Genomic DNA, 14,502 nt, shown 5'->3' with positions numbered 1-14,502 from the left:
TTAGTCTAGTTGAATTTCTTAGATCGTTTTTAAATTTACTCATCACTGTGTTTGAGCCAGGATGATAAGCTGCGATTATTGACAATGGGCCCTTAGATGTCTTAATTTGAACTCCTATTGCTTCTATAATTTCCATTTTAAAGGCTTTCATAAGGTTAAAAGCAATGTTGCTTTTGATAAGTATTATAATCCCTCCTTTGGCATTTAGGATTCTATCTAGTCTACAGATGCTATAGTTAGCAATGTTGAATCTTTGTCCCGGTTTTAAGAATGTTTCTACTATAATCATTAAGTCAACGTCTTTTTTCCTTAAATAGTTTTCTAGCTCAATTTTCATATTTAAAACACCGTTTGCGTTCCAGTATGATATAGTTATTTCTCGAATATGATCCATCAGTTAGCAAAACAAAATTTACTAACAACCTCGAATATCGCGGTGATTTGTTGTTGTTTTGTCTTGCAAGCGCGTAATTTTCAAAATACTTCACCAACTATGACTGTTAATTCAGTCGCATTAAACAAATCCTCCGTACTGCTATTTGTTTGATTCGCTTCTATGTGAGGGAGTTTATTTGTTTTGGACGCTGACGTAGGAGGGAGCACAGGGAATGCATTTCCTTCGAATACAAATTCTCTCGATGCTGGTAGTTTAGGAGCACTGGCTTTTGATTTTGTTGGTCGCTTTGGGCACCCCCAAAAGTTGGCTGGATGATTGCCTTCACAGTTAACACATTTTAGTTTGTGTGTTGGCAGTAGACCATTGTCATTTGATGTTGATGCCTTCAACGGGCATTCTTTTGAGTCATGTTTACCTGCACACTTGTTGCAGGAAGCAGGATGGTGGCAGTTAGCAGCACCATGACCAAACGATTGGCAGCGTTTACACTGCATTGGGCCTTGTCTGTTGGAATAATAATTCCACTGTACTCTGCAGTGCTCAAGTGCGTTTATGGAACGCAGCTTTGTAAGGTTTACGCTTCCTTTGGGGAAGTGAAGGAGATAGGTTGCGTGTTCGTCGTATTTTTTATTGCGAACGGCTAACTTTTTCACTGACACCGGGTTAATGCCCTCAGCTTCTAGCACTTGTTTTACCTCTTCCGTGGGCATATCGTACAGCCCGCTGAGTACTATTTTGCTTGTACGATCCTCTGCCAGTTGGTATGTGTGAAAATTCACTTTGGTGTTAGACAGGTGTCTGACCACTGTTCTAAAGTCATTGGTTGTGTATGTGTACACGATAATACCTTCGTTTGCCACTTTGGTGTGATAACGTATTACTCCTGCGTCGATGACTTTTTTGTGCACTTCTCCTAATGACTTGCACACAATCTTGATTGGAGGAATACTAACACTATTACTCGTCGAGCTAGGCTTACTCGTATGTGTATCCATAGGATGCTCTTCTTTATCGTCTTCAAGCAGTGCATATGTGTTAGGCGACACCATTTGCACCTGTTCCGTATTGAGTTTGCTCAAGCGGTGGAATGTAGATAAAGGAATTTTTACATTCCTTCGCTTTGACGAGACTTTGCCACAACCCATGTTGACGGGTCGGGCGACTCTAGTCGCTTTGGTTATAGGTTTCACTTTTATTACCAATTAGAACTCTGACTTTTGTATGTGTTTATCACAACGCTTAGAACCTCGCGGAAAACACGTCTGCACTCCTCGCAGTCGGAGTGATGAGTCTCGAGTGATACATACAAATACAGTTTATGTGTGTGATTATGTCCAACGGGCACCCAATAGGGTATGACAATATTCGCGAAAATTCCATATTTATCACATGCTCACACATTGTGTTAAAATATTCTACCTGAAATAGGTTGTTTGTATATACATACCTCTCATCGAATATTACGGTATGACGCGGCTATGTATCTGAACACATGCTTATTTATAAAAAATAGCAAAAATATGAAACCAACATACTGTTTTTTAGTAATACTATTAACGAGTTCATTGGTTACAAATAATGTGGTTTATTTTGGTATTTTTTTTTTATTTTCTTATTTTTGTAATAGCATATGCATAAATGCATTATTTAATCTTCGAACAATTTTAATTTTCACTAGTGTTGTTTAGTTTTAATATTAGTAAGTGATGATCAAGTTTAAATTGAAAGTATTATTGGCAAGGTCGGTGTCATGATACAGCCAAATTGCTAGAGCTTATAGCGATGAAACCATAGGTTCAAGCCTCTTGAACCATAGGTTCAAGTCTTGGACCATAGGTTCTATGGACTATGCTCGCTTTGTCCTGCTATAGATACACTATTCAGTCACATATAGTCAAAACCATGGATGGTTTCAGTTTAGATGGTTTAGCTAGCTTCAAACAAGAAGAAAAAGATTTACTTGAGTAACTCCTGCAATAACATACAACAAAATTAACTATTGAATTAACCTTTGAGGTCCAATGTTAAATTATGTTCTCATTTTAATTAAAAAAATAAAATTAGAATCATTTTCAGTGTTGTGTTTTTTTCTTCATGTGTAACCAACACCTACATTCTAAATAACAGATAAATTTATCGTTCCCTAAGGAATTTTGTATGTCAAGATGCTGGCGTTACTAAATGCACGAGAGAATCCAAGTTAATTTCTTCAGCACCAACAAATTCGTTAACCAACTTTGTGTTACGCCCCACAAATTCATGAAGCGCTACAAATCATTGCACCCTACAGGCGCTGCTTGTCGAACGGCGTTGGCGACCAGGCTAAGCGTGAAAGACCATGCGCCTCCATTATAGCGCGAGTGTCTTTGGTTCAGTACAAATTTCAACCCCACCAATATCCCTTTTGCTCTTGCCACTTGTACTTTTTACAAGAATCATTCTCACGTCTCCGCTGCTTTAGATTGTTTCTCTCTGCTCAATTCGCATGTGGCACCGTCCCGAATTTAAGGATCACGTATATATCGGCCGTTTGTGTATGATTTATACTTCCTGTTATTATTAATACGTTCATAAAAAGGCGAAACATAATTTGGGCTGGTAATTAAATTTATACGAAACACAGAAAGGAGCAGCCACCATAGAGATGGTGCACATGGCATCTGTGCTTCGCTGTGTTGCTCGCTTGCGGCAAGTGTGGACTCCCAAATCCCTAGTGAAATATGGTTTTCCGGTTGCGGAATCTGCTCCTCATCGGATATTCATTGCCTGCTGGGAGTGCCCGTTTAGGGAACGTGTCCTGAAGCGAAATCTAAGCTAACCTGAACGTTGGAAAAATTCGTCGTTTCACACTAACTTCTAGATTGTTCTAACACAGCGGGCTGTGTAGCTCGAGTGAAGTACAAATTTCGGACCAAACGGAACACGTGACGTGATTCAAAGTCGGAAAAGCCATTCGTTTCTTATACAGAGCCCAGGAGTTTGAGATGGCTGATTTTATCCCAAAAAAAATGGTTTCCTAACCACGCCTAATTTAAGACAAACATTGAACTTCTAAAAGTGCGAAGCACATGCTTTAAAATGTTAGTGTTGTAGATTCAAGCTACGTGCAATAATGCAATTATGTTCGCCTTTGAAAATTATAAATGACCATTGAAACAATCTGAAGCTCTGATAAAATTGTCTAATGATTGCTCTTGTATGTCTTTAATTTTTATACAGTTTTTTGTATAGCTGTGGTCCACCTGTGGTTCAAGGTGAATCGTCTTTACTTTTATGTTTTTTTTTGTATCATACATAATTGTTTATTTTATTTAGGTCGTTTGTAATTCATGAATACAAGAGTTTATATTTTTATCGTATTTCAAAGGCACATCCAAAAGTATGACCGTACAGTTTTATATTTGGAAGTACTATACTCTTATACCATTGAATTGTACTCCTTAAATTACATTTCTGTGCTATACACCATGTTTCTTATAGCCAAATTAATTATACATTTTAACTTTTTTTCTTTTTAGCCGGTAACACTGCCGACGGTGCCAAAGACCATTGCAACAAAACTGTTGACATCTACGAGGATATTTCTTCACCAGAAGTTACAAACCTTAATCGCAACCGACCACTCACATGCTGGTATCGGTTTCGCAGCTTTCGGGGTGCACCCCGCGATTGGGTGCTACGGTTGAATTTCAAAAAGTTTAAAGTAGGAACTCTACTAAATGCGACACACTGCGATGGAGGCTACTTGCAGGTGAGATTGTTAACCAAAAACAAACTAATCGATCAGACTTTTCTGTAAAATCCTTTTTCTGCCCAAAATAGTGTTATGTCGCTCAAAGCAGATTTCATTTTTCCGCTCTAAAACCCTGCGTACCAAACAACAAATTTTCGTTCCCAATTTGACGGGCAACTAAATAACCCAAACACTGCTAGGAAAGGTGCATCTTTCTTCATTACATACATAGTTGAACGGGAAAAAAAACAACCGGAACCGATGAATTGGCAGCTCGGAGCGACGATTTGGCATTCGTTCCAGGAAATGAATTTTCATCCAATGGATTGTACATTATTTATTCGTTCGAGCAACTTGTCACGTACGCCAACGGCAACATCCGATTTACTCCGTCCAATTCAACTTGCATCGTTCGTTTTCGTGCAACATGACCAATCGAATGGTGGAATTTGGTGCCAAAAGTTCCATCAGTCTGGTGGCAGCATTCCATTCGGATTCCCCGCTTTGCTCAGTGTGAAGCAGAATGGATCAGAATAACGTTCCCTTTTTTGGATGACGAAAGTTGTCGTTTTACTTGCGCTGTAATCTCAGTTCCGGTGCAGTACACAACCAATGAAAATGGTTGAATGGCTGAAAATGACAGTTGAAAAATTCCCTTTCTCAACGTAGCCACTGACGTTTCTAGGATGATATGGTTGTAGTTCAACGAAATGGGGTTTAAATGAACGTTGATAGAGGAACTACGATCGGAACTCTTTTCTATGAAATGCACTATGCATTGCGGTTGAGTAAGTCACGGTACACATATCTCAAGATAATTTGTTTGCAACTTTATTGTCATATAACTGTTATGGCCATTTTATTTACTATTATAAATGTAACAACTATTTCACTAGCTATCAAATAGCTTAACTATCACTAAACAAATCTTTGTTGGATAATATGTATGCAGCGTGCTATACACTTTAACCAACAATCACCTATTGTGCTTTGTTGAGGTTGTCGCAAAACCCCACAAAAAAACTTGTATTGAATGCTCGTAAAAACGGGATCATTGCACCCGCAATGTGATATGCGCAAATGGCACAAGCAAATGGACTCGGATTGACCTCGTCATCGTTTGCCGCAGCTTCAGAACGGTGCTCGTTTGCATTCTCACTCGACACCGACGGTGCGGGCATATTTCACGACGGTGAAATGCGGATAATCCTCTTAATGAGATGAAATTATTTCATAAATTATGAACAATTCCCCGACGCTACGAAACGGTGCCCTGATTTCCAATTTTGGTTCGTTAGCGAAATCATATTCCTTCACCGTTTTCTCGGAAAATAATAGTCGATATTGGAAATGCTCAAGACAGGACTGGATACCATCGTCTTGAATTATACATTCAGTGTTAAAGAGGAGACTCCTGCACGAATAAAACGTCTGCCGGGAATAAATTTCAACATATATTGATCAGCTTAAAAAATATACTATATATTTTCCTAACGGTTTTACTTTGAAAAGTAACAACAAAAAACCATTATATTTTTTTAATACGCCCATTCTGATAAATTAATTTTAAGGTACTATAAACGCAGCAATTACGCAAAAACGCAGCGATTCTTTTCCAATAGCAATTGTTTTGCATTATATTATTTTTGCATTAGACAATAGAAATAAAAACACACAGTTTCTATTTTCAAATCATTGTTACATTTTTATTTCAATCTTTGTCAGCTTTCAAACCAGCATTCTTCTTTTAAATAATGTATAGGTGATTGTATTTCTCTTCGTTGTATCATATGAATATTTTATCAAAAATCGCATTCATCGACTTTATATAACACAAAATGGATTGATGGCAGTATATTTGTATATATTTGCCACTTATTCATCAGTTGATCGATCAAATCGAATATTTTTAATAACTTTTTGAAGAACTCAAAATATCCCGCATAAGTTTCATCATTGAACTATGTTTTGCATATAAACTATTCCTACCCAACTCCTCGCTTTACTTTCTAGCTTGGTCGTATACTCATAATGCATTTATAAAAATTACTTTCTTTTTTTATAATTAGGAGTAAAAGAATCCAAACATGTTATCCATAACATGCATAATCTTTATCATTTGGCTAATACTCACAGGGTCGTATTGCTTGACCCATAATTAGATAATCTGTTTGTGAGGCAATGGCAGTCCAGATAGGCATCCATTTCATCATTCGAGCAGGATTGGTTTTCAATATTATAATTATTGAGATTCAAAATTTTATCATTCACATTCGATCTTTAAAGTTCAATCAACATCATACACATTGCGAATTTCGTATTGTTTTTTTTCTATTATGATCCATAATCCCAACCACGTCCAGCTACATTGTGCTGATCATGTTAATTAAACGAATTTACGTAATTATTTTCTTTTCTCATTCGTAGATAGTGGATGGCAATGCCAAAACCGATGTGTCAAACCGTCGAGAACCGGGTCAATTCTGCGGCGAATCGGAGCAACCGCAAACGTTCATCAGTGAAACAAGTGCCGTCAAAATAGTCTTTCACACCGATAACTTCACCGACCAGGTAAATACCGTTGCAAGCACAACCGTAATCGATTTTTGTTTTAGTGTTGAATTTGTTGTTGCCGTAGCGGCTAGCCGTACTCTTTTAAAATCCATTATCCAGCGGTGATGCACCTACACACTAAATCGGCGATACTTTTCATACTAGACTAGAACAGTTAGTGGTAGGGAGTGTATATATGCTGTCGATGGTGTGTTGCCGAGTATATCATTTGCCAGATAGACAGCAAACAAGGTATTCTACTTAAAGATAGTAAATAATTAATGATCAACCATACAAACCATTTTCATCAAAAGGTTTAGACCATAGACAATTGAAAGTACTACTCGCTTTTGTAACAATTTATTATTTTAGTAATTTGTTGTTGCAATTTTTTGGCGTTTCCTTTTACTTGATATATTATATATATGACTAAGTAAACTCTTAATTTTTATCACACATAAATATTAACGTAACAAAATAAATCGAGATCTCAATGCTATTTCAAAAATGTAAATTTCAATGGCAAAATTATAACCAAACAATCACATTTTCCATTTATGTTTGCAGCTCTGGATCAATGTATCCAACTTATTTCAAGCAGCATTTAATACCTGAATATAGTAATTTTTAGTACATTTTTAGGCAGTAGTTAATACTTGACAACAATTGGGCCGGTCTGGTGATACAGTCGTCAACTCGTACGACTTAACAACATGCCTGTCATGGATTCAATCCCCGAATGGACCGTGCTCCCATACGTAGGGCTGACTATCATGCTATGATAATTATTAAGCCACTGCAATTTTACAAGAGTACATTTTACTAGAATTTTACATGTAATTGGATCTTTATGGCTATGGAGTTATTTTTCGATAATTTAATGAGACAGAAAAAATAATGTTCATTACTAAAATTTAATGCAACTTATATTTTTTTTAAATCATAGCATTAAATGAACTAACTTTGTTTCAATTTTTGTTCATCAGATAAAAACTCGATTGCGTTACTATTTAATGCAGAAATGTTGGCTGCATGATTCAATGAAATTAAACATCGTTGAGTTAAATCGAATAATATAGTACCAATTGTACAAAGTTATTAGTAGAAGCTTGAAATTTAATGTAAAAAAACGCCACAGTATTTCATCATTGTTTCTCTGCATCCCATGCTATCTATATGAACAAATTATGCCAATGAGTCTGGTCGATTGCACTTTGATTTCACCAAATCGAGCATATTGGTGGCAATGAAAGAAATGGTACGGTTTCGCATTCAATCAATCCCTGCAAACCATTCGGATTGCTCATTTCAGTTGCGAAATGAAGCTGCGTTAGAGTGGAAACCTGATTTGCCACTTTTGGCACAACGCATTCGATCAATACCTGTCACTAATGGCGTATGTTGGTTGGGGTGTGCCCCTGCTCGTTGCAGACATATTTCGCGTTCGACTCTGGCGCAGAACAACAAATGGAGGTATTCAACCGATACGGCCCGCACCCGGAACTTTATCCAAATCGTCGGGGAGAAGTGGTGCAAGGGTAAGTACCAGCTGCTGGCAGAAGCTTATATGCGCGATGTGCAGCATCACTACACTCGTTGCTACCGAAACCGGTCTGCATTGAGCGGACCGTTGGGGATTTAGTGGAAGTGCATTCATTTATTCAAAACTATCGCCAAAATTGATTTATTCAATGAATATAAATGACTACTTAAGAGTTGATTGAAAGAGCGCGAGATGCTAAATTCTTTTCATTGGATTGTATTTTACCCGATAGTCGTGTTTGTTTTTCTGTTTGAATCATTCGATACCTCTACCGGGTTTCTGTTACACTTATAAAGCGATGTGCTAATGTATGATTCTTTCTCTTCCATGCTTCATTTCCATACATTTATTATTTTGGTCGACTGTGCCGCTGGCCGCAACTATTTACAATTCACTTGCTGCACCAGGTCGTACTGTGAGCGAGAATTTCGCGACTGTCGACTACAGACGTGCTATGTGCAGTCACCCGCTTATCCAGGGATATATCCGCGAGCGTTGAAGTGTCGCTATCGGTTGCACACGAGACTTCCTTTCATCAAGCTCTACATCCAGAACGAACAGTTTGCCGTGGACGGGCAGAGGTAAGTGGCTTCATGGACCAGTTTGCCCGTACACGAGTTCTGAATTCTTCATCGGTCGGGACTGTGGAGCTTTGATCTTTGATGTCGATAATGTATCGAGCGTTCCTCTCTATTTTCATGTTTCGACCTTACCCCAGGTGTGAAAACATCATGACATGTCCGATGAAGGAGATAGGGTCCGGCTCCGAACACTGCCCCTACGATTGGTTGGCGGTGTACGATGGACGAGACGAACATGCACCACCAATTGGAAAGTTCTGTGGGATGGGGAAATTCCCCTTCAGCATCATTGGTAAGTGCAAACAAGTAGTTTTGCCGAGCAAATACTTCAATACCGCAGCCAGCCTCCCTTTGGTGTTCGGTTTCACTGCTACTTGTGAGCAACGGGGTTAAGCGGCATTACATTTCAGCTGTGTGAAATTTATTTTTATATTTCCAGGAACATCGCAACATATGTATGTGGAGTTTGTATCGTCACCAGCCGGGCCACTACTGAACACGGGTTTCCATTTCAATGTGGGAAATTGGCCCGGGCATGTGGAAACGGTTGGAACAAAACATGGCGCATGCGATTGGTTACTTAGTTCTGATGCGCTACGCGCTACCAGTGCGTCCGAAGGCATTTTTCTAAGTGTAGCACATTGGTACCCACCAAACACATCCTGCAGCTACCATATACAAGGGAACGAGGACGAGGTCGTTCGGCTCTACTTTCCTAGGTTCGTGTAACTATATTTCATTCCCAAACGTTTGACCTAAACATTGTAAGCTATTTTGCTTATTCAAACTATTCCACATTTCATTGCTATTTGTACAGCTTCCGAATAAACCGTATCGAAGCGCCTATCATAAAGCATGAGGAGGATTGCGCAGAATCGCTCACGATCTATGATGCAAACAATCCTGATCCGGCCCGTATCATTAAAACGTTTTGCGATACCTTCTCCCGGCCAATGGAAAAGATCGATTTTGTTAGCACAGGTCGTTCGCTGTACGTAAAGTTCCTCAGCAAAACCGGCTCATATAGTGGCAGCTCGTTATATTACTGGGCTCATTACGATTTCTTCAACAACACCAAGTTTGGCGATCCCGTGCCAAACACGCTCTGCGATGAAATCTTCTATGCCTGGAAGTACAGCCGGGGCGAGCTTAAATCGCCACGGAATACGCTCATCTACAAGCGTGCCTCCGGTAGCGATGTGCGTTGTCAGTACAAGTTCATCACGGATCGACGTTTGTTCTCGCGTGTAGTGGTAGAGGTGACATCGGTGACATTCAAAGAAGTACCCTACTCGGTAAGTGCGTGCACCCGATGCCACGAGGAGCGAGTGGATAAGCTAATTTTATGGGAAGAACGTGACAAGAGCCAAAACCGATTGGCTTGCTTCTGTGACAACATTCCCCGACCGGTGCGTATCATATCCTCGGGGGATCAAATGAATCTGGAACTTATCATTCAAGGACAGCACGCCACGACAAGCTACTTTAAAAATCCAAACACTCTGTTCGAGGCGAATTACGAGTTTGCTCATGGGCCGATATGCGGACCAATAACGTTAGGTCCTTCGCCCGATGGAGAGCTAGTTTTTCCTTACAAAAACGCACTGGGATTCCAGCTGACCGAAAACCGTAAAGAAAAGTGCATCTGGGAGCTTAAGGTAGCGGCACAGCGTGACCTCTGGCTACACCTGGATAAAGCACGGTTTGCTGAGCGAAGCTGTGAGCACGGCCGTATCGAGGTGTATCTCGCCGGTCGTCTTGAGCCACGCTTTATCATTTGCCCTGAAAATGTGAGCCTTGCGCGGGATCTGCCCATTCTGTCAGCGGCCGAGCTGGGTGCCGTGGAGAACGAAAACGAACCGCTACCAGTGCTAATACAGTACACGGGTGACAGTGCCATCGGCAAGAACGCATTTAAATTCGTTTGGACAGAACTGTTCCATCTACCTCGCAACGCCGACGGAACGCTGGCAACTTCCGCAATGTTCAAGGACAGTTGCGATTTCTACTGTCCCGGCGATCAGCACGTTTGCATACCGGAGTATCTGCTGTGCAACGGCGTGCTTAACTGTCCCAACGTGACTGGCCTGCGCGTAGTAGAAAGCAACATCGATAAAAACTACGAGTACATCGAGGAAAATTATCTACGCACCGGGCTTTTCGATAAGGAGTTCCTGCTCAATATCGAGTATTTGACCGACGAATCGCCGGAGCTCTGCCGGACCAAGTACATACCGGGCAGCCGGCCTGGGCAGGTCGAGCTACCAGACGTGGTAGAGTGCTTCCAGTTTCCGGTGGTGCAAATGGTTGTCGCTGGCATCATCGTCAGTGCGCTAATCATTCTTGCGTTCGTTATCTACTGCCGTCTGTACGGGCAGAAGTACTACGAATGAGAGGAACCACACTAGCGTTGGTTGTAGCATCCCTGCATCCGCTCTATAGACTATCTCTGATGAGGTAAGTTGTTAGGTTTTTTTGTGACTCTTTTCACATTCCCGACACCGTTTTCTTCGCTCCTTCATTAGTTAATCAGCATGGGTAGACGCAACGAGCGAGCTTATTGTGTGTTGCGCAAAGGTACTAGGAACATAGCAAAGGACTAGTAACACAGCATGTAGGGTTGGAGTAGTAACCTTCACCACCATTTACTACTACAGAAATATTCCATTTCTTATGAACTTTCTTTATGCACTGAGTTTTGAAAGTTTTGAAATTGTATTTCAGCAATTATCTTACGGTGAAAATGAAGCCCTCTCACTGATAAGAAAGCAGTTATCACAAGAAAAATGGCACACACAAAATTAGTATGAACTGTGACAAAGTTTTGAGCACCAAGCAAACTAGTTTAGAGAACATTTTCTTTACTTTTTTCCGTAGTAAACAATGGTTCAGATACTTTGTTTGACATTACACGAAAGAGCCCCATTTAATGAGCGACATTGAAAGAAGCAAGTTGTGTTTGAGGTGGTGGTGGATTCTATTAGACAGAAATGAAAGTGCATCGGAAAGTATTGCAGGGTAGCTTGTACACGGTGCATTACAGCGATATTTAACAATCGTTTCATCGAAACATACATTGTTGTTGAGCGCAGTGCAGACATTGGATGCAGTTAAACTATAGGCAAATAAAAGGCAATTCTTTACGATAATGAAAAGAAAATTTAAAAAACAACAAATCTTTGCACAACTTGTACATAAGTAAAATTTAAACTAAGAATCATAACAACAACAAAACAAAACTCACAAACAAATAAGAACCAGAGTGGACTTAGGCCAAATAGAAGCGTAAAGAAAACACGATTCCAACAAAAAAAAATGGAAGTAGTAAAATCACAAATCTAGGGAATATTATGAATCAATTTCAATTACTATATACAACGCAGCAAAGAGGGAAGTAAAATTGAAAACAAACTCTTAACGGAATGCCATATATTCAGCGTAGCACATTGTTGGAGTGAGGAACTATGAACTGTTTAATCGGTGGAGTGATGAAAATAGATCGAAAATGTTATTAAATTGAGTATGTAGTGATTGTGAGCGTCGGTGAACCCTGTTGGGTACGGTGAAAAATAAAGTGAAATAGCATGTGAATGCTGATACAAAAAAATAAGTTGCAACCTTTTTCAAGTATTGCTTTGATTGATTTTTTTTTAAATATTTCTATCTAATGTTATTATTTCCAATCTTAAACAAAATTAATTGACAACTACTTTTTGTTTAAACAACATGGTAGAGAAAGTTTTGCGTTGGTTAAATGATTTTTTGTAGCATTGCAATACCCAAATTGTTTCTGTTGTCTTCATTTTCTGTTCATATATGTTTAACCACATCATATTGCTATTGTAGGTAATTTCAACAATATAGGGGAAGGTAGGTAAAGACGGACACGTTAAGGGAAGTGGTAAAAATCTAGGGATATATAAGTGCAACGACCATGAAAATGTGCATACATTATCTTACACTCATGTTTTATCAGAAAATGTGTTGAATCTTTTAAGTTTCCATCGATTTTTACGTATTATTCATGAATGAAAAACATGGTTTTTTTCGTGCAGTTTTGAAATGTTCGGGTAAGACGGACACCTGATATGGGAAAGATGGACACCATGAAGGCTAAGATGGACCTGTAGAAAAGGTTAAAAAGTGAAGAGTTTTACAATATTTTAACAAATTCTATCGCTTTCCACGTCCTGGTACGTTTATAAACCAATTCTTGGTCTATTGCAACGGCGATTCATTCAGCCATGAATTTAGGAATTGTAAACGGCGCTTGTAATATATCGTAGAATGCAGCATCTAAAGCATTATTGACATATCGCGCACTTACAGCTAACGTTGCTCCAGCTTACAGAACAACAGTCTAGAACTTCCTTTTAGGAAATTACTCCGCAAAAAGCTCACGACCCCAGTAATTATGAGGGACTTGTTATAGTTTAATCCATTTTCCACCATGTCAAAATTCAACATTTGATTTTTGTAGTCCCATAGAATTCTATACCTGAACAATGTCGTATAAATGCCTCATCTTTTTATTGCTTAAAGTTGTCCAAGTCGTGAGAAGATATTGGATTTCGTGAAGCGCCTCATCAGCGTCGAGCGAGTAATAGCATAACGAATGGCTACTATTTTGACCGGTGTTTCATTTCTCGCTTATTTCAATACTTTCTTTAGTTACTGATTGATTTATAGCATCGAAATACCCTTATTTAAGGTATTTGAAGAAATATATTCATCAACAATTGATATAAGAAGTAAAAAAATCAATAAATTCGGTGTCCATCTTTCCCTACAACAAGGTGTCCGTCTTTCCCGCTTTGGTGTCAGAATGTTTAAACCACCAGAAAACAATATTTTGTATTGCTTTTATCCTCGTTTTTTCGTCAGTTTTTTCATTAATGATCAAGACAATCCATTCATGAAATAAAACTTCCGAAAATATAAACAATACAAGTTGTAGAGCTTAAGATCGGCAGTAGTCAAATTAGATCCACAAGGGTGTACATGATTGAAAATTTGTTTTGTTCGTGGATTTAACCAATTTTATATATAGCATGCCAAAAATGTTCTCAAATGTGTTGTTTTACCTTCAGTTTGGATTCTACATTGTTGAATTACTCGAAAATTACCTATTTCATGCATTTATGAGAAGTGTCCATCTTACCCGCAGTGTCCGTCTTTACCTACCTTCCCCTACTCCTGGAACACATAACTCCGAAAGAGATGTAAGCCATTTTTTAGGGCATGATTTAAATGCCTTCAATGAAACCGTTAGACCTATCGGGTAATTTGTAGTCCTGGTGATCTAACAGATTTCTTCGATGCTAGCAGATATATCCTCCTTAATATGCCATGAGCATGGTATGTTTGTTTCTTAATGAACGGAATTAGAATCTACCGTTGTACGAATGACAACGATTTTCAAAAGACAACAACTTCAACTCTTGGAAACAAGAATCTTTTGTCTGCGATATGCAGCATCGGGGGGGGAGGGGGAGGCAGCATACCAGAGAAATGTGAAATAACTCAAAACATGTTACCTGATTGTTGGGAACTAAAACCAAAGCGGATGAAATCTCTTGCCAATAACGATTTATTTTCTTATTACGCGCCAAAAAATTTGTCCGTTTTTCCGCGATTGGTTTAGAAAAGGGCTTGTTCCTATCTTGCGGCCCTTTTTAACGCTTTTTTTTCTGTT

The 14,502-nt window shown here is 39.1% G+C and overlaps 1 protein-coding gene across 2 annotated transcripts in view; it reads left to right on the top strand.

Annotated features, from left to right (window-relative positions):
- LOC120900943 overlaps positions 1-12,417 on the top strand; it is a 28,442-nt gene extending 16,025 nt beyond the window's left edge. For both annotated transcript variants that reach the window (XM_040308581.1, XM_040308580.1), the window contains exons 3-9: positions 3,916-4,148; positions 6,558-6,701; positions 8,115-8,221; positions 8,634-8,807; positions 8,945-9,099; positions 9,247-9,526; positions 9,625-12,417. In XM_040308581.1, coding sequence (XP_040164515.1) covers positions 3,916-4,148; positions 6,558-6,701; positions 8,115-8,221; positions 8,634-8,807; positions 8,945-9,099; positions 9,247-9,526; positions 9,625-11,200 — 2,669 coding nt within the window. In that variant the 3' untranslated portion in view covers positions 11,201-12,417. The remainder of the gene's footprint in view (positions 1-3,915; positions 4,149-6,557; positions 6,702-8,114; positions 8,222-8,633; positions 8,808-8,944; positions 9,100-9,246; positions 9,527-9,624) is intronic.
- The last annotated feature ends 2,085 nt before the right edge of the window (positions 12,418-14,502 follow it).

Source organism: Anopheles arabiensis, chromosome 3, assembly GCF_016920715.1.
Source record: "Anopheles arabiensis isolate DONGOLA chromosome 3, AaraD3, whole genome shotgun sequence".
Classification (NCBI taxonomy): domain Eukaryota; kingdom Metazoa; phylum Arthropoda; class Insecta; order Diptera; family Culicidae; genus Anopheles; species Anopheles arabiensis.
Note: the sequence above shows the minus strand (reverse complement) of the source record. Positions and strands in the feature narration are given on the sequence as shown.